Source organism: Garra rufa, chromosome 16 (genome assembly GCF_049309525.1).
Source record: "Garra rufa chromosome 16, GarRuf1.0, whole genome shotgun sequence".
NCBI lineage: Eukaryota > Metazoa > Chordata > Actinopteri > Cypriniformes > Cyprinidae > Garra > Garra rufa.
Window position 1 is genome coordinate 23,478,156 of NC_133376.1, and position 22,972 is coordinate 23,501,127.

Below are 22,972 nucleotides of genomic sequence, written 5' to 3' on the forward strand. Positions count from 1 at the left end.
ATTGCATTAGTTTTGTTCCCCTCTGCGCGTCCTCATGTCAGCATGACGCCCGTGACGCGCGCGTTTCCACATTGAACAGAACGAGACCGCAACATAGGGCTGTGTTTCAAAACCTCACAGGCTTCCTATCTAGAATGCATTTTGTGTTACATTTTGAGTTGCACGTCCACAAACTCGTCTCTGATGTCCAAACTGCTGTCTAGGCAGGCAAATTACTATTGAGACACAACATTTATGTGTGGGCAACACAGGAAAATGAAATCTATTCATGTCAATGAAAGTCATCGACAATGTACCAAAATAAATGATGTAGGTTACATGCAAAGGCATCTATGCATGGTTTGCAAGGTGACATGGGTAAGATTTTTATCGAACTTGAGAGTGACAGAAGCGGAAAATTGGGTTTTGCCGCTCTCTAATGGTGAAACGATATAGTGCGATAGCAGATAATGTCAAATATTCTGTCATTTTAAATCGATTAAATGTCTCATAGCTATATAAAACCACGAATTTAATTGTAAAAATAATATAATATAATATAAAAATTCCTGGAATGACCAATCCACTGAAACGAGTAACTATTATGATCACTAGTGCAAAACTAACTGCTTTTAATAAATAACGAGATGCATGGCGCAGTTGTATTTCTTGTGCTGGCCTACTGTTGTGTTTTGTGTATGAGTGCTTTGGCAGCAGTCATAGTATTAACCATCATCAAAGGGATAAAGAGATTTCAGGTGTCAGAACAGGACACCCAACAATATGTCCCGCGTAATCCTATTCATTTCTCTTTCACTCGCTCTTTGTCTCTCTCTCACTGCATGGGCAAAAGAAGAGGAATTGAACACTACACCATTTCACAAGGGAAGTTAACATCAGGCTAGTGTGAGGTAAGAAGTGCCCACGTGAAAAGCACATTTCAACACGAAAGAGAAAAACAAAAATAAGCACTTGATGAACATCCATAGGACACAATGACGACGCAACTTCATAGATCAGTTAAAAACTCAAATCTTTATTTTTCGCATGCATCTTTTGCCATATCAACTGTTTATCATTGTCTATTTAAGCAAAGCATGAAGCAGCAGAACATCTACAGACCGCATGTGATAAAAATGTACTCTTTAACTTTATATCTTCTTTATGGCTCTTCTTTATCCACCTTTCTTTCCGTAAAAACGGGCGCGGCCATTTTGTAAATTTTATGGGTCAGGCTTCCGGTCTCATCACATCCACCTATTTTTACAACTCATTTTGATGCTTGATATTGCAAATTGGTGTGCCTTACTATGTTATTTCAATGTATTTTCTTAATTATGAACACACTGATTTGTTGGGCAAACAGTTTTATCATTTACTGCACATTTCTTCTTAAATTGGAGATCTCACCCGTAAGCATACTTCCGCGCTGAAGAAAAAGGTGGATACATCTTCAGTTTATATGTGACCCTGGACCACAAAACCAGTCATAAGGGATTTTTTTTAATTTTTTTTATTTAAGCTGAAATCAGGAATCTGAGAAAATCGCCCTTTAAAGTTGTCTAAATAAAGTTCTTAGCAATGCATGTTAATAATCAAAAAATAAGTTTTGATATATTTACGGTAGGAAATTTGCAAAATACCTTCATGGAACATGATCTTTACTCAGTATTCGAATGATTTTTGGCATAAAAGCAAAATCGATAATTTTGACCTATACAATGTATTTTTGGCTATTGCTACAAATATACCCGTGATACTTATGGTTTTGTGTTCCAGGGTCACACATTGTATATAATTTTCAAAGGGGTATTTTATTATTGTCAGGTTTTGCATTAACAGTTTCCAGCGTTTTGAGAGGTTACTGTTTTTTACCTCAAATTTTTGACTTCATTTAACAATATAATGAAGTACCAATGTTACATTGCAATTATGATTATGTATTCCCTTTGGATGATGATAATCAAGGGCAGTTAGCACTCAAGTGTGCACTCATTATAAATAATTACACTTGGTCTTTTAGGCTGTGGCTGGCTTTTCTGCCTCTGGCTGGGTTTCCGGGGTCGTAGTGGATGCGTCGCCCACCTGAGCGAACTGAAGGAGCATCTTCATCTTTTCTTTAGTCTCCAGCAATGTCTCCTTCACTCCCTTCTCCAGGATGTATCCCTCTGTCTCGATCTCCACATTCTCCTGTCCAATCACACCCTCCATTGCAGTCTGGAGATAGCGCAGACTCACCAGAATGGTCATCTGAAGGCCAAAGAGATTAAAAAGGTCAGAATTCAAGTTTGTTTAAGAGGTTTTCCTCAGGTTTACCCAAACAGCTCTTCTTAAAGAGTCTGGACCAGTAGTTCAGCCTAAAATGAAAATTCTGTCATTCATACACCCTCATTGTCATTGCAAACCTGTCTACAATTCTTTCTAGCAACATCAGACCCTATTAACTTTCAGTGTATGTAAACATTGTAAACATTCATATATTAAAAAAAAATATATAGTCTTATTTTGTGTTCCACAGAAAAAAGAAAGTCATACAGGTTTATAATGACGTAAATGGTAACCACATTTGTGACCCTGGACCACAAAAACGATCTTAAATAGCACGGATGTATTTGTAGCAATACCCAACAATACACTGTATGGGTCAAAATTATATTTTTTTCCTTTATGCCAAAAACCATTAGGATATTAAGTAAAGATCATGTTCCGTGAAGATACTTTGTAGACTTCCTACCATAAATATATCAAAACCTAATTTCTGAATAGTAATATGCATTGCTAAGAACTTCATTTGGACAACTTTTTCTCAATATTTCTGTAGAAAAATTTTCAGCATTCAGGTAGTGTATAAATCTCAATTTTAAAAAACTGACCATTATGACTGGTTTTGTGGTCCAGGGTCACATTTTCATTTTTGGTTTTCTCTTTTGGTTATTCTCTATATTATAACCGCACTGTATAACTTATGGGGCCCGAACAACAACAAACTACACTTGAATTTGTGAAATAACTGATATGCCATGTTAATATCACACATTGTAGAAAACTAGTTTTATTTCCTGGTTCTGGCAACAGACATTGACTTGTTGTCTAATAAATTAGTGTAGGAGAAGTAATGAATTATGCAGTCAGTGTTACAAAAGCTGTGACTGTTATAAAAGCTGAGAGCGTGATGTGGTTTTGGGTTGAAGTTATTTTAATGCTTGAATAATGAATATTGACACCTTTGAGTTTGCAACCATATTGCCAGCTGCCCCGGAAGCGTGTCAATATTAACTGGGTGATGAACTTGTGAACGGTTCGATGTGTTGAGCGCATTAGATTATACAATGTGTTATTCAAAGTTGACGCTCAAAATCATTTGGTTATTTGGGGGAGTCCTCACAAAACATTCATAATGATGCTCTGATGTCAGTTTGTAGGCTAATTTGCAATGAGTTCAACTTAGTTGACATGAATTTTGTACTTTATGAGTGAAATAAGTTCTGTAGTTATCATTAGAAATATAGAACATACAGTAAAAACAGAAATATTGTAAAATAGTATTACATTTTCCAAATTATATTACAATTTAAAATAACAATTTTCTATTTTAATATACTTTAAAATGTAATTTATTCCTCAGATGTCAAAGCTGAATTTTTTTTAGCAGTCATTACTCCAGTCTTCAGTGTCACATGATCCTTCAGAATTCATTCTAATATGCTGATTTGGTTTTCAGGATTGTTTGATGAATAGAATATTCAAACAAACATTATAAATGACTTTACTGTCACTTTTGATTAATTTAATGCATGCTTGCTTAATAAAAGTATTCATTAAAAAGATAAATCCCCAAACTTTTGAATGGCAGTGTTTTGCTGACAACCATTTTAGTCCTTATGTAACCTTCCTAGCAACTTATGTTATTAAATTAGGGTGTTCAGGTTTCACATGAATAATTTATGTTGGAGAACAAAACACGAAAGTCTAATACAAATCTTATTTTACTCATAAATCACAAAGTTCAATTATAAAAACCCACAGGAGATTCCTGAGAGAAGCTATGACTCGGAAAAGCAAATTATTTTTCTTTTTGGAAAATGGGGATCAGTGGCCTGTAATTACTACACATTCAAGCCATTAATCAGCTCATACCTGGAGAAGGAAATCAAATAGCACACAAGGGCCGATGGTGTTCATTAAACCCATGTAGTAGTTGACAAGGGCCTGGCGGCAACCTCGGTTATACAGGTTCAGCTCTTCGGTCTGGTACTCATAGTTGTAATGGGCAGAGTTGTCCAGGAGACTGTACTGGATGCAGGGCCGGGAGGAGGCAGGGTTACAGCAGCTGAATGGGACCCCATCCAGCAGATAACGGCCGTCTACGTTACTCCTCACACGACTGTGTTAGCAAAATGGAATAGACAGAAACATTTCAGTTAATAGTATAATATTTCTAGTTTTGTTACACCATTGATTCTGGAACTATCTTTATAGACTTTCTGATGAATGTATCAGGCTCATTTGGTGATTACATCCTGTTTCAGAACATGACGTTCTAAATTCTGATTCACCAGAAGCTAAAAGAAAGCATTTTAAGATGTTTTACTTATTTAAATAACTTGCAGTATGTTGACTAACCACTCATACCTTTGTATTCATACCCAACATGCATTCAGGAGAGTGTGCAGGAGGAATGTGAGTTTATCTATGATTTTTGGACTCACTCTTTGACTTCTTTGGATGTAAAGTCCAGGTAGCGGTTGCTGATCCACTGCACCTCAAACCAGTCCCTGTAGTTAGTATTACCACAGCACTGGAACTCAATCTGTAAACGATCAATAGTCTCCTTCTGGAAGCAACGGCCTGGTGTGTCTGTATCCTGTAGAGATATGAAACATCAGATACCTACTTCCTTAGGAGAAATATTTATGACTTGAAATTCAATGCAATGTAATTAAATTTAATTAATTTAATTCTTTCTTTTCTTTGGATTTTAGACTTTAGTACATTATATTGTCCTGCCTTTGGAAATATTTCTTTGAGTTCTAGAGTGATGTCTAGAATACAAATGTCGTATTAAAGGCCTCTGAAATGCCAGATTAATTTATTCATTCATTTTAATAAATATCTATAGTACTCTGAAATGCCACATTTAATGCACAGCTAGCATTTCAGAGTCCTATTTTTCAAAGTGGATGTAACACCATTTTGCAATATTAAGCAATTTGTACAGCTAAAAATGACTGGACGCAGATGAGATCGGAAGCCAGGCACATTAAATTTACAAATGGCGGTGCCCGCTCTTGCGAGAAAAATAAGATGGATAGGATTTAAAAAATTCAGCAGTGATATGCACTTGAAATTCAGAAATTTCTCACTATTTTATTTTACACATAGGAGTAAACTATGTCCTGTGTGTGTAAAATAATATGACAAATAAGAAATTTCTGCATTTCAAAAGTGAATCCCAGCTAAAGTAATTTAAGTAATTAAAAAAAATGTATACACCAAGACAAGATATAATACAAGAATAGAGTGTTTAAATTACTCACACATACACACACACTACCAGTTAAAAGATTTTGAACAGTAAGATTTTTAATGTTTTTTAAAGAAGTCTCTTCTGCTCACAAAGCCTGCATTTATTTAAGCCAAAGTACAGCAAAAACAATTTAAAATACACACTTTCTATTTAAATATATCTTAAAATGTAATTTATTCCTGTGATTTCAAAGTTGAATTTTTAGCATCATTACTCCAGTCACATGATCCTACAGAAATCATTGTAATATTCTGATTTGCTGCACAAAAAACATTTATTATTATTATTATTGTTAAAAACAGTGGAGTAGTATTTTTTCAGGTTTTTTGATGAATAGAAAGTTCAGAAGAACAGCATTTATCTCAATTAGAAATCTTTTGTAACATTATAAATGGCTTTATCATCAATTTTGTTCAATTTAAAGCATCCTTGCTAAAGAAAGGTATTAATTTATATGATTTATTTAAAAAAAAAATAGTATTGGTATTGTGTATTATGTTACAAAAGCTTTTTATTTCAGATAAATGCTGATGTTTGGATCTTTCTATTCATCAAAGAATCCTGGAAAATGTACTTAACTGCTTTAAGTATTGATAGTAAAAATATTAATAAAAAATCAGCAGATTAGAATAATTTCTGAAGGATCATGTGACACTGAAAACTGAAGTAATGATGCTAAAAATTTAGCTTTTTTTAAATGTAAAAATATTTACTGTTTTTGCTGTACTTTGGATAAATAAATGCAGGCTTGGTGAGCAAAAGAGATTTCTTTAAAAAACATTAAAAATACTGATCAAAAACTTTTTACTGGTAGTGTATATATAAAATCCTATGTGTGTTTGTATCTATATGCTGTATGTGTATTTATAAGTGATTTGCATAAATTGCTAAATAAAATTCAACTGACACCTCATTGCAGTTAAATAACTTTTAGGCCCTACTTTATTCTTTTTGTCACCAACCTTGTAGAAACGGATGCCGTTCTTCAGCCCGATCTTCAGAGACTCCTCCAGGCTGGGCTGCAGGGCGAAGCTGAGAATCATGGCCACCAGCAGCAGGGAGGTGAGGAAGACAGAGAAGCAGAAGAACGGAGGAAGAAACGTCTTCCAGCGTGGGAAACGCGAGGGGTCCAGTGAGTCCTGGCAAACTTTACCAGCACAGATGTTGATGCCCACTGATGCTAACCCCACTGCCATCAGCAGATTTGGCACAATGTGGATGTCCATACTGTGCATCACCTGTATAGAGTAAGAGGGGTTGAATATTTGTTATTTCTCCTGTTTTTATTTTTAGTTATGTACATGTATTTAATCAGGTCAAAACCAGTGTTTACTTTCTTACCTCAAGGCTGATGTTTCAACTAAAAACTTAAACCTTAAATGAATCCAGTATAAGAAAAACAGTTCACCAACTGTTAACATTTCATTTTGGCATTGGATTAATGGTACACATTTAGATATTAACAGTTCTTGCTTTCCTTGGGAATCAAACCCATGGTGTTGCCAGCACCATACTCTACTGTTTGAGCTCTAGGTAACCATTAAGCAACTTCAATTCTTCCAACATCTGCATATAGCCTACAGACATGACCAAATGTTTTGGGTTACCTATACATTGTAGACCTTATAATTATCCCACACTTATTGAACAGAAGCATTATGTGAATTTTTTTTAATCCTTAAATTCTTCACTCAGGTTTCATTCTAAAGTCTATTGACTTTATTCTACATACCAGCTCTGGTATTGGTGCACAATACAGGACATTATCTGAGTGCCAATCCGCAGATTAGGTGAGATTATTCCTCTCAACAAGACAAAGCTTAGGCCTGTTATACTGGTGTTGACATTATAAAGGGTAAATGAAAGTAATAATTAGTATTGTAGAATTGTAAATATAATAGTAATGTATTCACTCTGTCAAATAAATCATATCTGCACACCATTGTTTAAGTAAATATTACTTAGTAAAACATTTGTTTACTCTACAAAACACAGAGCGTTTCTAAAAACTGTTAAGCAGTGCATTTATAGATCCTAATGGACTATAATGGCAGACACACTGCGCATTGCAATTTATCATGTTTCCATTTATGTTTGGCAAACAAGTATGTATCTAGGGATGCATTAGTGAATAACATTCTTCATTTTCAGATTCTATTACTGCTTTTTCATTAAGGAGAGTTTCATTACCTCTGATCTGCGATGTAGCTCAGTTTTGAGGAAGACTCCCATAGCAAAGGTGATGGCTCCAGAGAACATGGCCACCCATGACAGCAGCCAGAGACCCTGGGCCAGACGCACCCTCTTTTGGAAGGGGAACTTTATTTTTAACAACACCATGCTGCTAAGGAAGAAGTGTAGGATAGAGGAGAGAGAGAAGTTTAGATTGCAGAAGAGGAATTTAATCGAGGTCATGCAGTATCCCCATCCAAATCAGCCATTCTCAGGTAAATTCCCATAGTTTCATCAGGTTCTTTAAAAAGCATTACTTGGAAGTCACCTCCAAAATACTTTCAATATAAGTAATACAAGGACATGGGACAAAAAATAGTTTTGATGTTGATTTAAAATGACATTTATGTTGTCCCCAAGATCATCTGATTTTAGCATAAGAAAAAATTATTCATTACCTTTAAGATCGTTTGAGTGCCCTTTCTTTCAGACCCTGAGCCTTCAATATGCCTCCTACAGTTTGGCAGCCATTTTGACTAGGTCTTAAAAATATGATATAGAGCATTATGTCTTGAGTGTCATAATCTCCTGTCATGTCTGATCCTATTAGACCGATTCCACCAATAGGAATCCAGGCCAGTGTCCTCTAAGCAAACCTGCCCTTGGTCAACAAGTCCAGAAGAGTGCCAGAGGGAGGGGTTTGACGCAAAGTGTGCCATTTAATGGACTGAGAAACCGTGAAACTGAAAAGAATGGAGAAGAAAACAGGCATGGCAGAGTGTGATGCATTTTAACACTGTGAGCCTCAATAATAGAAATAAATGAGGCCTCAAGTCAAAAACACACTAAAAGTAATAAAAATGCCCCAGATTAAACATGTAATAGCAAAAATTGCCAATCTAGGGATGGGTTAGTGCCTTTGCAGACACTGTAGTTGTGTATCACTGTTGGCTGTGTGTATTTGCTGCCTCAAAGGTAAGTGATAATGTGTGTCTAATAGTAGCTTTTTTTTTAAATGGACACACTGTGTCCCTCATAATCCAATGTGACCATATATAGAATATCCACCTTATTTTTCCCGTAAGAGCGGGCACAGCCATTTGTAGATTTTATGGGTTTGGCTTCCGGTCTCATCCGCGTCCAGCTATTTTTAGCTGTACAAAACAGCTTGTTTTGCTGCTTGATATTGCAGTTGTGTCTTACCATGTTATTTTAATTTATTATCCTAATTGTGAACACACTGACGTTGTTATTCTTCTCATTATTTCGCTACAGCGGCTAATGAACCGGAAGTCTCACCCATAGGCTTAATTCCACGTTAAAGAAAAAGATGGATAGATGGGTCATTTGAAATATGACGAAGCGGTGTTACGATTTATTGAGCATGCTGATTTAATTTTTACTTGATGTAATAAGGATATGGATATAAAGACACCCCTGAAATGACTAAGACAGATATAAACCATTCCCAAATGTAGAGGAAATGCACACAAGGCTTTATTAATACAAGGATATTCTATAATAAATGTATATGGTTATATGGCTTATTTGCTTTCTATCAGAAAATATAACTTACATTCTATCAGTTTTCAATTAAGATTTCACAAAGACAACAATTCAAACTTCTCTAAATGTTAATTTATACAATAAATAGACACATGAAAAATAGAGACAGTAATTGTCTTAGTAATTCATTTACATATTTCACAGAAGTGCTATTCACTCTACAGTTTAATTTTATACAGGCAAACACTCAAAGATAAAAGAAAAAAAAATCTTACTTTTCCAAGCAGCTCATTGACAGTAAATTTGATTAGCAGTAAAATAATATGAATGTCTAAATAGGCCTATAGTATTTTACCAATGTTAAGTATTTCACAATAAACAGAGCAAAAAATGCAAACAGGTATAAAAACACAAATATGGAGGATGTCTTTTGCATATTACAAATAAAAGCAGGAAAACTAGAAAACTAATAGTTTTATTGGATATACAGGGCCCTATGAAATCCGTTTTCTTTTTTCTTCAATTCCGTTTAAAATTTTTCTGGATTCAGTTTTTTTTTTTTTTCCTAGACTCCAGACTGTTTTAATGGTTAAATTAAAAAATATCAATCAGAACGCATGTCTAATTAATTGAAATCATAAAACTTACACAATTTAACAGCAATTTATTAAAAGTTTAACAAAAACGAAAGTTTAATGATTTAAACTCTAGTTGGATTTAATAACTTTTTTCATACCTTATTTTTATATTTTTAATTTTTTTCTGGTAAATCATATCTCTAAAATAATGTTGTAATAATTTCATTAGTAGTACTAGTGCTATCATTACATTAAGTAAAATGTTTCTGTCACTGTTTCTTCAAGTTAAATTGAACTTTTATTTTGACGGGTTGCTGTGAAGACCTTTAATTTTCTGTTTGTATATGATATGATGATAGTTTTTTTTTTTTTTTCAAAATACATGGTAAAATGCTTATGAAGTGACTCTCTAAAGTTTATGTTTATGTGTTCATGCAGGGGTGTCGCCAGGAATTTGTGACCACAATATCACGTTCAGTTAAATTCCATTTTTATGACTACATTCTGCGATTCCGTTCGTATTTTCCACATCACAGCAGTTCTACATGTAAAACTAGAACTAGAAATTAAGTGTATTTCACAACTACCAACAAAGAGCCATTAGAGCCACAGTTACTTGCATCCTTGCTGCAAAATTAGTAATGGGAGATGTTATTGAGATTTTTATCAGTTTAACAGTTTGGAAACGTTAAATGTTACTGCTTCTTTCTGTTAGTTCTGCTTCTAAACTATCTTTCCCTTCACCTTCATGCGTTGGAGGAGTAATCTGGTTCAAAAATTCATTCAGCATCCTCTGAGCTGTACAATAGCTGACATCAGTGGGCTCTTTCCTTACTGTGAAGGTTCCCTCTTCACCTGTCTGTCTGCTGAGCCTCATCTCATCTAGATTATATGGGTTTGGGGGAATCAAGTGCATCTCTGTGTTCATAGCTTTTGAACACAGAGGGACTTTTGTATCTGCCATACTTTTGTGGGTTGGCACATCATCAGCAAAAGAAAAAGGAAGTTGTGAGTCACTTCCTTTTGCCACGAGTTGCCCTGGTGCTGCCCATGGATCGTGATCATGTTTCCATGGCAGAAAGGTTGTGGCAGGCTGTTGTCTGGCGCCTGAGCATGTGTGTCCAGTCTGAGGCCATTCAAAAATATCCGCTTTTCCAACAAATGGTTGATTGTTTCTGAGCTCCTGCACCCTCTCTGATTGGTCACCATCAGGCTGGCGTGGAGATGTTCGAGGACTTAAGTGCGCCAGTGCTTCCTGAGAGTCAAAGTGATTTTTTAACAACTCTTTAATCAGTGAGGGAACCTAAAGAGAGAAAGATGTTAACCTTTAACATTTTGTTAGGGACACAAATCCATGCTGAAACATAATTAAAAAAAGGTTTGATCACAGGAATGAATATTAATAAATAAATAAATAATTAGGAATAAATAAATCATAAAATATTCAAATGGAAAACTTTTAAATAGTAAAAATATTTCAGAATGTTACAGTTTTTCCTGCACTTTGGATCAAATAAATGCAGGTTTGGTGAGCAGAAGAGGCTTCTTTAAAAAACATTACAAATCTTACTGTTCAAAAACTTTTGACTGGTATTGTATATACTGTATACTCTAAGCCGTTTAGTGGGGAATTGTCTAGTTTGTGCAAAGAATAGACGACATGGGGCATCTGTTTGCTGAATCTGTCTGTGGGTACACTTACATTGATGTTTTCCAGAGAGCTGATGGTCTTCTGAGCAGTATCCAGCTGTTTAGTCAGATCTGCAACTCTCTGCACGAGGAACTTCCTCTCTGAGTCCAAGCTGTCTGCCTGTCAGAACAAATACAGCTTAAATATAACACAAGTGACAGTACTAAAAAAAATCAGCAGATGGGAATTTGCATTTTTAAAGAGCCCAGTGCAAGGGACAGCAGGTGGCTTAATTAGTAAGCCATAAGGCTTGAAAAGAGTACCATCATATTTTGCAGATGTGCACTTTATGTATAAGAAAAAAACTTAAGACCGCAATTCACAACACAGAGCTTCTCTGTACTATGTGTATCTTTTGCAACAACCTGTGACTTCTTCTTGTTCATATTTTCTATTTTTAGCTGGGTATTAGACCTGTATGGCTTAATAAAGCGTAAATGATGTCTCTTACTGAAATATGTAGTAAAAACCCATAAAAGATTGACATATTTTGGACTAAGGGGGCGTCATTATTTTGACTGGCTACTTTAGCCATGAGGCCTTTTGGGCTTTTAGTAGACCACAGCTACAGAAATAGCATACAAACAGCAGGGACAAGAAATGCTGGATGGCATCCTGGCAGGATGTAAACAAGCTGATGCTTGTCGTGACGCCGCAGCCACTGAAGGAGTTTCTCACCACAGATTTGAGATTTACCTCTGTATAGCTGGGGTTTAACATCTTTGTGGGGAAAAATAAATGGTTCGGTATTTAGTTTAAACCTACACTTATATCCATCTCCACCTGTGAGCTCTTTCAATAGCTGTGGTTATCGTATCAGTATTTTATTTTCTGAGTTGTGTTGCAGTAAAAATAGCAACAGATAGTGCCAGTAGCTCACCGAGTGCAACCATTTAACAGCATAATGGCGCCCCCATAATCCAACATATGTATACGGTGCCTTGCAAAAGTATTCATTTTTTTCACATTTTGTTTTGTTGCAGCATTATGTTAAACTGCTTTAAATTAGTTTTTCCCCACATCAGTTTACACTCCATACACCATAATAATGACAAAGCAAAAACCAGATTTGCAAATTGTACAAATTTATTAAAAATAAAGCACTGAAATAAGTACATTGCATAAGTATTCATACCCTTAACCCAGTACATAGTTGAAGCACCTTTACAGCCTTAAGTCTTTTTGGGTATGATGTGACAAGCTTTGCACATCTGCATTTGGCAATTATCTGCCATTCTTTGCCTCACCTTTTCACCTCTCAAGCTCTGTCAGCTTGGATGGGGGCTGGCAGACATTTTCTAGAGTCCTAGTTGTTCCAGTCATCTTCCATTATGGATAATGCTTCTGTGAACCTTCAATGCAGCAGATTTTTTTCTGAACTCTTCCCTAGATCATTGACTTAACGCAAGTCTGTCACTGAGCTCTACAGGCAGTTATCTTGACCTCAGGACTTGGTTTTTGCTCTGATATGCATTTTCAGCTGTTAGACCTTTTCTGAGAGGTGTGTGCCTTTCTACATCATACTCATTCAAATGAATTTGCCACAGTTTAACTCCACTCGAAGTGTAGTAACATCTAGAAGCAATATGAATGCTCCTGAGCTAAATTTCGAGTGTCCCAAAAATGGGTATGAATACTTATGCAACAGGATATTTTCAGTTGTTTTATTTCTAATAAATTTGCAAAGTTGTTACAAACCTGTTTTGTGCTTTGTCATTATGGTGTATGAGATGTAGATTGATGTGGGGAAAAAAGTAATTTAAAGCAGTTTAACATAATGCTGCAACAAAACAAAATGTGAAAAAAATGAAGGGGTATGAATACTTTTTCAAGGCACTTTAAAACAATGTGGATTTTTAAATAACGCAATTCTTTTGTGGTTTTTTACTACATATTTCAGTAAGAGACATCATTTATGTTATATTAAGCCATACAAGTCTTAATACCTGGGGTTCCCTTTAATATATCATTTTGATATTTATTTGATGTTTACTGTTTGTTAGAAATTTGTCAAAATTTTGCAAACTTAATATAAAATAATTACAAAATTAATAAATGTTTTTGCTGACATTCTAAGTCAGTTCTATATATTTTACAAAAGTAAGCACCTTCTTTAAAACAATTTCTTTTGGATCCGACTTTCTTTATTTGTACTCTTTTTGTGAAAAGTGCCTCCTGTTTGCATTAACCTTACCGCAGATTTGAGTTTCTGCTCCAAGACACTGTTTGCCTGCTGAGAAACAGAATAGCTTTCCTGAAGCCTGCAAATGATACGTAATAAAGAATGAGAGATGGTGCTATCATTTTATGAACTAAAAATGTTTATTTTTCACAGTGGTATGTTTACAGCTTAGATGCTGACCTTCTGTATTTCTCTTTGAAGCTGAGTAACTCTGCCTTGGTGCACTGCAGTTCTGCCTCCATGTTCTCAATGCACGCCACCGTCTGCAACAGGTTCTCGTGTAGCTCTTTGTTGTACTCCTCCAGCATACTGCAATATATTACAGATCAGTGTGTTTATCTGTCTATGTCAGGAGGTAAACTGCTGTGTTTTTGCAGAAACTCAATATTATAAATCATTCGTAAATAAAAAGTACTCTGACACTGCTCTGACTGTGTACTGGACAGATGAACAGAGACAGATTAAAATAGAAGCAATCGATATGGCTCGCACTGGATGGCAGAGTTTGGGAAATGGAGCAGAGTAAAATGGGGGAAAGCTCTGGAATAAGAGCAAAATCAATAGCTTGAAATAACCAATCAGAAAAAGGGGGGAAACCACTTACTGAACTCTGTCCATGGAACCGGATGAATCCTAAGGGCAAAGGAGAAGAGAGAGGGGAGTGAAACAGTAAATAGAGGACAGAACAGGACAGAAAATAGAAAATTGATTTTTGAAGTGATATGTTCCAGGGACGACCATTGATTGATGACTCATCTGGTTCAATTGTGCTAATCAACGGATATGGACACAATGAAGGGTATCCCTCATGCTTCCAGCATTAGAGGTTAATCCAAGGCTGACCTTTATTTTAATTATTCCTTAATTTTGATCTTTCTGATTTGTGCCTACTAATAACACATATACCAATTCTTCAATATCAACCATTCTGTTACCCAAGTGTGTGTGAGGGGAAAAAATGATCAGTAAGATATTTAGTATTTTTTAAAGACGTCATTTATGCTCGTCAAATTTCTATTTATTTGATCAAAAATACAGAAAAAAGTCAAATTATGAAATAATACTGCAATTTAAAATAGCGGTTTTCTATTTTAATATACTTTAAAATATAATTTATTTCTGTGATGCAAAGCTGAATTTTCATCAGTATCATTACTCGTGTCTTCAGTGTCTAATGATCCTTAAGAAATCATTCTGATTTGCTGATTTATTATCAATGTTGGAAACAGTTGTGCTGCTTAATATTTTTTTGGAACCTGTGATACTTTTTTCAGAATTTTTATGAATAAAAAGTTAAAAGAACAGCATTTATTAAAAATATATATTTTTATAACAATATATAAGTATTTACTATCACGTTTTATTAATTTAACACATCCTTGAATGAAAATATTAATTTCTTTTATAGAAAGAAAGAAAAAAATTAAGCGAAGCTTAAGACTTTAAGACTTTGAACGGTAGTGTATAATGTTACAAAAGATTTCTATTTTAAACAAATGCTGTTATTTTAAAAAATGTTATTCATCAAAGAATCCTGAAAAAAAAGTATGTTCCAAAAGAAAATTAAGCAGTACAACTGTTTCCAACAGTGATAATAATTCAGCATTTTAGAATGATTTCTAAAGGATCATTTGACACTGAAGACATGAGTAATGATCCTGAAAATTCAGCTTTTCATCACAGGAATAAATTCTATTTAAAAGTATATTAAAAAAGAAAACCACTATTTTAAATTGCAAAAATATTTTACAATATTGCTGTTTTTTCTGGATTTTTAGTTAAATGAACTCAGCCTTGATGATAAGAAAAAGGGAAACAAAATTATGTTTCACACATCACAGTTTATTCGCTATAGTTTAGAAAATGGTAATGAAATATGAGAAGAACTCAGAATTAAACTGTGTCAGAACAAATTCATCTTGATAATCAAAAATGAATTACAGTCAAACCAAAATGTATTCAGACACCTTCAATATGTCTTACATCATCACCGTTTATTCGCTGTACTAAGAAGTTAAATTGTGTCAGAACAAATTCATCTTGATAATGTCAGATAGCTTTGATAGAATAGTATGCAACAAAACATGGTCAGGTCAAAGTGTCAAATCAATTTTTACTGGTAGTCCACTGTATGAATACTTTTGAGGTATATGTCACAGCTTACTTTATTTTCCTTATTTTCACTTACATAAATGAACTATAGTGTCCTGCGCCAACTAGTAAAAAAATCTAAAATTATATCTCGTGTCTGAATTTTTTTTGGTTTGTCTGTATATAATATTTAATGTGTATTAGATGACTGCTTAATTTGATGAACTCACCCTGTGTGGTTTGGACTGCTTCCTGTGTCCCATGTGTTTGGGTCTGTCACTTTTCTCTGAACTAGCACTGGTGGATGATTTACTCGACTGAGACTCAGACTCCATCCCTGTGGCTCGCAGAGGCGGGGGTGATCCCTTCTCTTGCCTACTATGGAAGTTCCTGGACAGGCCTTTTTGACTACTTTGATGTCGCCCTTTGTGTTTTGAGAGGTTGGTGTGGATAGTTTCCGGGCTGGTGCTGGTACCATCAGTGAGCATCTGAGAATATTGCCTGTGGTGCTGTTTACCTGAAGCAGACCCTTGTCTTTCTGCTTTTGAAGGGTGGCGGGGCGGCGGTGGAGTACTGGTCAGGTTTCGGTTGTAGTATTTGCTGGGTTTCTTATGTGATCGAGAAAGTGAACTGGAATCTGTTTTTCCTGAATCAGGTCTCTCAACTCTGCTGCTCTGCTGCTGTTTTGGTGGCGGGACGAAGCTCTCCTGCTTGCTGCTGCGGTTCTTGCGCTCTTCATTGGGAGATTTTGGTGGCGTCGGTGTGGATAGGCCGAAAGAGCTAAGAGCACACGGACTGATAACCTGCTTGGTGATCTCGTCCAGAAATGCAGAGAACTGTAGCTTCCCTTTCACAAAGTTATCCCTCGCAGCTTCCATAGAGATCTGCTTGGATGCTCCTGTGACTTGCACCCTGGTAGAGAGCACCTCCATAGACTTCGCTTTCCTGAAGTTTCCTTCTTTCTGTCCTTCATCTTTGTTTTTGAGAATACCTTTGCTGGGCAGCTGAATAGACGAAACGGCCTTCTTGGGAACCACCCTGCCACCTACGGTGTTGTCATTATTGCCACCAAAGGCAAGGTTTTGTCCCAGGCTTGCAGTCTTGTAAAGTGGCCCATGAACTATGGGGTGAGATCCTGCTGAGTAACCATCTTTTGGTTTGTTTTGTTGAAGGCCCTCCTCGCTTTTGCTATGGCCCCGGGAGAGTTTCGGTATCCGATGTCCATGCTGAGCACCAGGCAGCAGTTCGGTGGCGTGTTCTAGGCTGTGACGGTGCCTCTGATCTCTGTGATCAAAATCAAAGTCCTCGGATTCTCTGTCATGGCTTTTCCTCTGAACCTGAGGGATGTTGGAGCAGGACAGGGAATGCTGGGGTTTGGCCATGAGATACGTCTCATCATCCAGGCTGGGTTCTGAGGTCCAAGATGCAGATGAAGATGTGGAAGAGGAGGAGGACAGGCTGGAGGAAGACCTTTTACAGAAGCTGTGATGGTCTCCGGACATTTTAGGGTTTGCAGGATGATAAAAGTGATGCTGGCTGTTGTGGTGATGGTGAGTATGTTTATCACTTTGTTTTCCATGAATGCTTGAAGAGCTGTGACTGATTTAAAAAGGGGTTACATAAGGAAACGAAATGAATAATAATAATGAAAGCAGTATGTGATCTCTTCTTGTTATAAATTGGCAAATTTACACAATAGCAGTAGGGAGGTTTACATTGTGTTGAATAACAATTTCTCAATTATTATCTGTAACTGTAAGAAAAAATTGCAATACACAAGACATAAAGCCATAAATTGGATGGGAAAGTTATACATATTTATATACAGTTGAAATCAAAGTTTACATACACCTTGCAGAATCTGCTAAATGTTATTTGTTTTACCAAAATAAGAGGGGTCATACACAATGCATGTTATTTTTTATTTAGTACTGACCTGAATAAGATATTGTTATATGTTATGTGTAAAATAGGTTTACATAAAGTCCACAAGAGAAAAACGCAGTTAAATTTATAAAAGTCACCCCATTCAAAAGTTTACATACACTTGATTCTGAATGATACACATCTGTTTTTTTTTTATTTAGTGATGGTTGTTCATGAGTCCCTTGTTTGTCCTGAACAGTTAAACTGCCTACTGTTCTTCAGAAAAATTCTTTGGTTTTTCAGCATTTTTGTGTTTTTGAACCTTTTCCAACAATGACTGTGTGATTTTGAGATCTGTCTTTTCACACTGAGGACAACTGAGGGACTCATATGCAACTATTACAGAAGGTTCAAACACTCACTGATGCTCCAGAAGAAAACACAATGCATTAAGAGCCAGGGGGTGAAAACTAAATCAAATTAAATTTGAAGATAAGGGTAAGTTTTACTTATTTTGTCTTCTGGGAAACATGTAAGTATCTTCTGTAGCTTCTGAAGCAGCGGTGTAGTGGCTTCTAAATCCCCTCTGTTCATCATTCAGTAGTGTCCTGCATTAGCCAAAATCACGACAGTCCATCACAAGAATAGCTAATTCAGTCACAAGTTAATAAATGCAAATATACCCTAAGAACACCCACTGAACAAGACACTGTGATGCGGTCATTGTTCCCGCTCCTTCTCCGTTCTTCTCACCCCAAATGCCTGTTCATACACGAGAACATGTCAGGGGAGGTGCACAGACTGGTAAAATAATAATTACTTATTGATTAGCAATTTAAATCAGTACATTATAATAAAAACAACTGTTTACTGGTGAACCCCTGTAAACTTTTCAGTCCAAGGATTAAGTAAACGAATGCGTTCAAATGGCTCTACAGAGAAAACCCAACCAATTTCATCACAGATTGCGGAGAATCACATCCAGATGTCAGTAAGTTATTATTTTCAGCATGAATTAGGGGCATATACCCACTTCTACAGGCACCACTACACCAATGTTCTGAAGTGTGGTACTAAATTAAAAAAAAAAAGAAAAATGTACAAAAATGTATCTTCATTCTGTTCAAAAGTTTGCATTGCGTGTTTCCTCAGTGTGATAAGATGGATCTCAAAACCATACAGCCATTGTTAGAAAGGGTTTAAAAATACACAAAAATGCTGAAAAACCAAAGAATTTGTGGGACCTGAAGGATTTTTCTGAAGTAAAGCGGGCAGTTTAACTGTTCAGGACAAACAAGGGACTCATAAACAACTATTACTAAACAAAAAATAATAATAATAATAATCTTTTCAACGGGGTCATTTCTATAAATCCAGCTATTATTTTCTCTTGTGGACTATATGTCTTTTATGTGAAATACCTTATTCAGGTCAGTACAAAGTAAAAAATAACATACGTTTTGTATGATTCCTCTAATTTTGGTAAAATAATTTAGCAGATTCTGCAAGGTGTATGTAAACTTTTGACTTCAACTGTAGTTTTAAAAGTCACCTCTGTAATGCATAGTTTGTGTGAATATTGTTTTATTATAAGGTTTTATTTAATGCTAGTATTATGGTCAGATTGAAATGATTTTAAACTCAATGGACTAACCTGGTGAAATAATGGTTTAATAATAAAAAAGAAAAACACTGAATTTTGTCATTGCTGTAATGTGTAGTTTGTGTGATTTTTGTTTTCGTATAAGGTTTTATGCTACTATTTTGGCCAGGTTAGATAAGATTTTAAACTCAAGGGACTAACCTATAGTGAAATAAAAGTTTTATGATAAAAAAGGAAAAAGATTAAATTTCACCAAAAAACATCAGTTTTTCAAGATTAAGTTTGTATATTTATATTTTGATTTATTTAGCTTCAATTAAAAAGTCTATTTTACATATCCTCTAGAGAAAGTTTAAGCACATACCTGTGTGATCCATGCTGGTGATAATGGTTGTGGTGATAATGATGATTGTGAGGATGTTGTTGAGGTATGGGATGGTAATGCTTGTAAATTTTCACCTCGTCCTCTGAGGAGCCACGCACAGGTGTGAAGTATCTTTCCATCTTTTATACTTGCTACACTATCAGTATTCAGCTGTTGTACTCTGTTGATGTCTCGCTTGTATTTCCTGAAAATGACTTTTTTTTTAGCTCTGATTTGGGCATGTGATCCTTGTTGCTTTTTGAGGTTTTAAAGTTCCAGTAAGCTAAAGAATGAATGATCTTCTAAAGAAATTGTGCATCCTTTCACAAGCAGGCCCAAGCAGCCAGAGTGAAACAAGTCTAATGCTGCCAGGGCTTTCTGTCACCCAATATCCATCGAATTCTGATGTAATGACTCCACACTAAAGTCAGTGAAAACGCCCTCATGGGAAAAACACAGCTGGAACACAATCGATCAGGCTTTGGTGAAAGGACATTGCATGACATAGAAGGCTATTTGGGTTATGTACACAAAATGGTGTGAATGAAATTCAAAAGGCTACTCAGTTACATCACAATGGACCCATTGGAAGACATTTATTTATACACTACTAGTCAAACGTTTTTTGGACAGTAAGATTTTTTTTAAACGTTTTTATAGAAATCTCTTCTGCTCACCAAAGTCTGCATTTATTTGATCCAAAATACAGCAAAAGCAGTAATATTGTGAAATAATTTGACTATTTAAAATGACTGCTCTCTATTTGAATATATTTTAAAATGTAATTTATTCCTGTGATCAAAGCAAAATTTTCAGCACCATTTGTCCAGTCTAGAAATAAGCTGATTTGCTGTTCAAGAAACATTTATTAATATTATTGTCAATATTTAAAGCAGTTAAAACAGTACTTTGTTCAGGAATCACTGATGAATAGAAAAAAATCTGTGAAAGAAATGATAGAAATCAATACTTTTATTAAGCAAAGTGATGATAACAGCATTTATAATGTTACAAAAGATTTCTATTTCAGATAAATGCTGTTTTTCTGAACTTTCTATTCATCAAAGAAACCTAAAAAAAATCTTCTCAGCTGTTTCAACATAATAATAATAAGTGGTTTTAGAGCAGCAAATCGGAATATTAGAATGCTTTCTAAAGGAAATTTAAATTTAAAATTTAAAACAGCACAATTTTTAACTATTTTTGCTATTTAAAAATAACTGTTTCCTATTTTTTATATATTTTAAATGTAATTTATTCCTGTGATTTCAAAGCTGAATTTTTAGCATTATTACTCCAGTCACATGATCCTTCAGAAATCATTATAATATTCTGATTTGCTGTTCAAAAAACTTTTATTATTGTGTTGAAAACAGCTGAGCAGAATTTTTTCAGGTTTCTTTAATGAATAGAAAGTTCAGAAGAACAGCATCTATCTGAAATAGAAATCTTTTGTAACATTATAAATGTTTTTATCATCACTTTTGATCAATTTAAAGCTCCTTGCTAAATAAAAGTATTCATTTCTATAATTTCTTTGCCAAAAAATGAAATGTAAATGAAATTACTCCAAGCTTTTGAATGTTTTTTGATAGTGTAATAATGTTACAAAAGCTTAAAGCTTATTACATTAGAATGGTTTTTGAAGGAGTAAAAATGTAGCTTTGATCACAGGAATAAATTGTTTTTTAAAATATATTCACATAGAAAACAGTTTTAAATAGTACAAATATTTTATGCTGTACTTTGAATCAAATAAATGCAGGCTTGGTGAGCAGAAGAGACTTTATTATAAAACGTTAAAAATTATACTGTCCAAAAGTCACCTTCCATTTCCATGTTCAAAACATGATATATAAAAACTAAGAATAAAGACTAACTCACTGGCTGAAGGTTTTCTTTCAGGTCATTTCGAATGACCAGATTTATCAATAGGCAAATAGACTTTAGCTAAGAATGTTATGTGATTATTGTGAGATTGGTGCCATCTAGTGGTTAACTTTCAAATGAAAACACAGGCCCAAATATGTAGTTCTTTCCACACTTCTCCACATTCGTCACATGAATAACTTAATTTTATTTTAATACATTTTTACACACAATGTTCTGACGCAAAATGACACGATGGGGTACAATAAAACGAGACAATTTTATATTAGCAGTGAGTCGGAAAGTTACTGTATGACTGACGAATCTGCAAAATCATTTCAAACGACGACATTTTTTTAACAAATGACAACAGCTGCCAAGAATAATAAATCGTTGCATATGCATAGGAATGAAAAACAAGTTGTCTCATTTACATTAATTTCGTATTTCATATGCTGTAATGTAACGTTGACGATCCCTGAAACGTAAACCCAAAATGAGTGTTTATTTATTGCAGTGTAATATAAAACCGTTTAAGAGATTATCCATTGTTTACTAAATGAGCACTGAAAGCTTCGTCACTAAACAGGTTTCTACTGGCCCATTACATGAGGAATGTTAAGACATAAACAGGCTGGTATTTCGTGTTTTTAAGTGTATATCAGTGTTGCCCATCCCCCTTCTCCTCACACGATGTGAACGTCAGCACAAATACCAGAAAGGAGACGTGCTCGAGGTCTCGTCTGCCCCTCACCCACTCTTTCAACGACCCCCTTTACTGTATCTTCACAGCGAATTCAGTTTAAATGTACCTTTATTCAGTTTTATCGGACGCTGTTTACAAGTGAGTAGAAGTACAGCACTAACTTAGATCAAAACAGAAACACTGGACAGAATTTGTCATGACGGGCCGTTTATTTAACCTTCTTAATTATTTTCTTGACTTTCAAACAAGCTGGGTTGCTTTTCGCCTAACTTTCCATCTGGATTAAACTAGAACATTCTGGTATTTAGTTGATCTATCGTCTTTTTTAAGCCGAAAACGTTACACGCATGCGCACTGGGCCACTGCAGTAAAAAGAAAAGAAGATCCGTGCACTAAAACCGGTTTGAGCCGGATTGAAAGAGGGGGTTTGTGTTCTCCATGTTGTATTCCTCCGCACTGCGCTTCTGACGTAAGTGTTGTTATTTGAAAAGTGTATTTCTGATGAATCACCCTGCGTTTCTGGGCAGCTGTGACTGTTGATCTTGCAATGGAAAGCGTATATAGTGGGGGAATTCCTTTTATAAAATTTCCCATGTCATCTGCTTTTAAATTATATGAACGGTTGCTTTCTAATTCGAGTTTCTGTCTTATTTGAGTTGTTTACACAACCTTTAATAGACACTGTATCATAAAACTATCATAAAAAAACTGTTTTTGATCACAACACAATTTCACCTTTAACAGTATTTATGAATGTTCACAGCAACATGTATTTGGCAGGTCTATATATCTCTGAAACGTCTGTAAAAACGTCTTTTAAGAGCCTTTTGAGAGGAACT

The 22,972-nt window shown here is 35.2% G+C and overlaps 2 protein-coding genes across 3 annotated transcripts; both read right to left on the bottom strand.

Annotated features, from left to right (window-relative positions):
* Positions 1-1,522: 1,522 nt before the first annotated feature.
* On the bottom strand, positions 1,523-8,260 carry rom1b (retinal outer segment membrane protein 1b). 2 transcript variants are annotated; one of them, XM_073821176.1, is made up of 6 exons: positions 8,137-8,260; positions 7,697-7,847; positions 6,469-6,744; positions 4,689-4,843; positions 4,117-4,363; positions 1,523-2,229 (listed from the first exon to the last, which is right to left on the bottom strand). In XM_073821176.1, exons 2-6 carry the CDS (start codon positions 7,844-7,846, stop codon positions 1,999-2,001), a joined length of 1,059 nt encoding a protein of 352 aa, XP_073677277.1. In that variant the 5' UTR covers position 7,847; positions 8,137-8,260; the 3' UTR covers positions 1,523-1,998. The 2 variants fall into 2 exon arrangements, with proteins under 2 accessions (XP_073677277.1, XP_073677278.1); XM_073821177.1 differs by having other exon boundaries at positions 7,697-7,850; positions 8,137-8,251.
* Positions 8,261-9,162: 902 nt separating this feature from the next.
* On the bottom strand, positions 9,163-19,893 carry LOC141288798 (uncharacterized). The gene is made up of 7 exons (XM_073820968.1): positions 19,559-19,893; positions 15,956-17,324; positions 14,239-14,267; positions 13,815-13,943; positions 13,647-13,713; positions 11,465-11,572; positions 9,163-11,065 (listed from the first exon to the last, which is right to left on the bottom strand). The coding sequence occupies exons 1-7, from the start codon at positions 19,696-19,698 to the stop codon at positions 10,451-10,453; spliced, it is 2,457 nt and encodes an 818-aa protein (XP_073677069.1). The 5' UTR covers positions 19,699-19,893; the 3' UTR covers positions 9,163-10,450.
* Between the last annotated feature and the right edge of the window lie 3,079 nt (positions 19,894-22,972).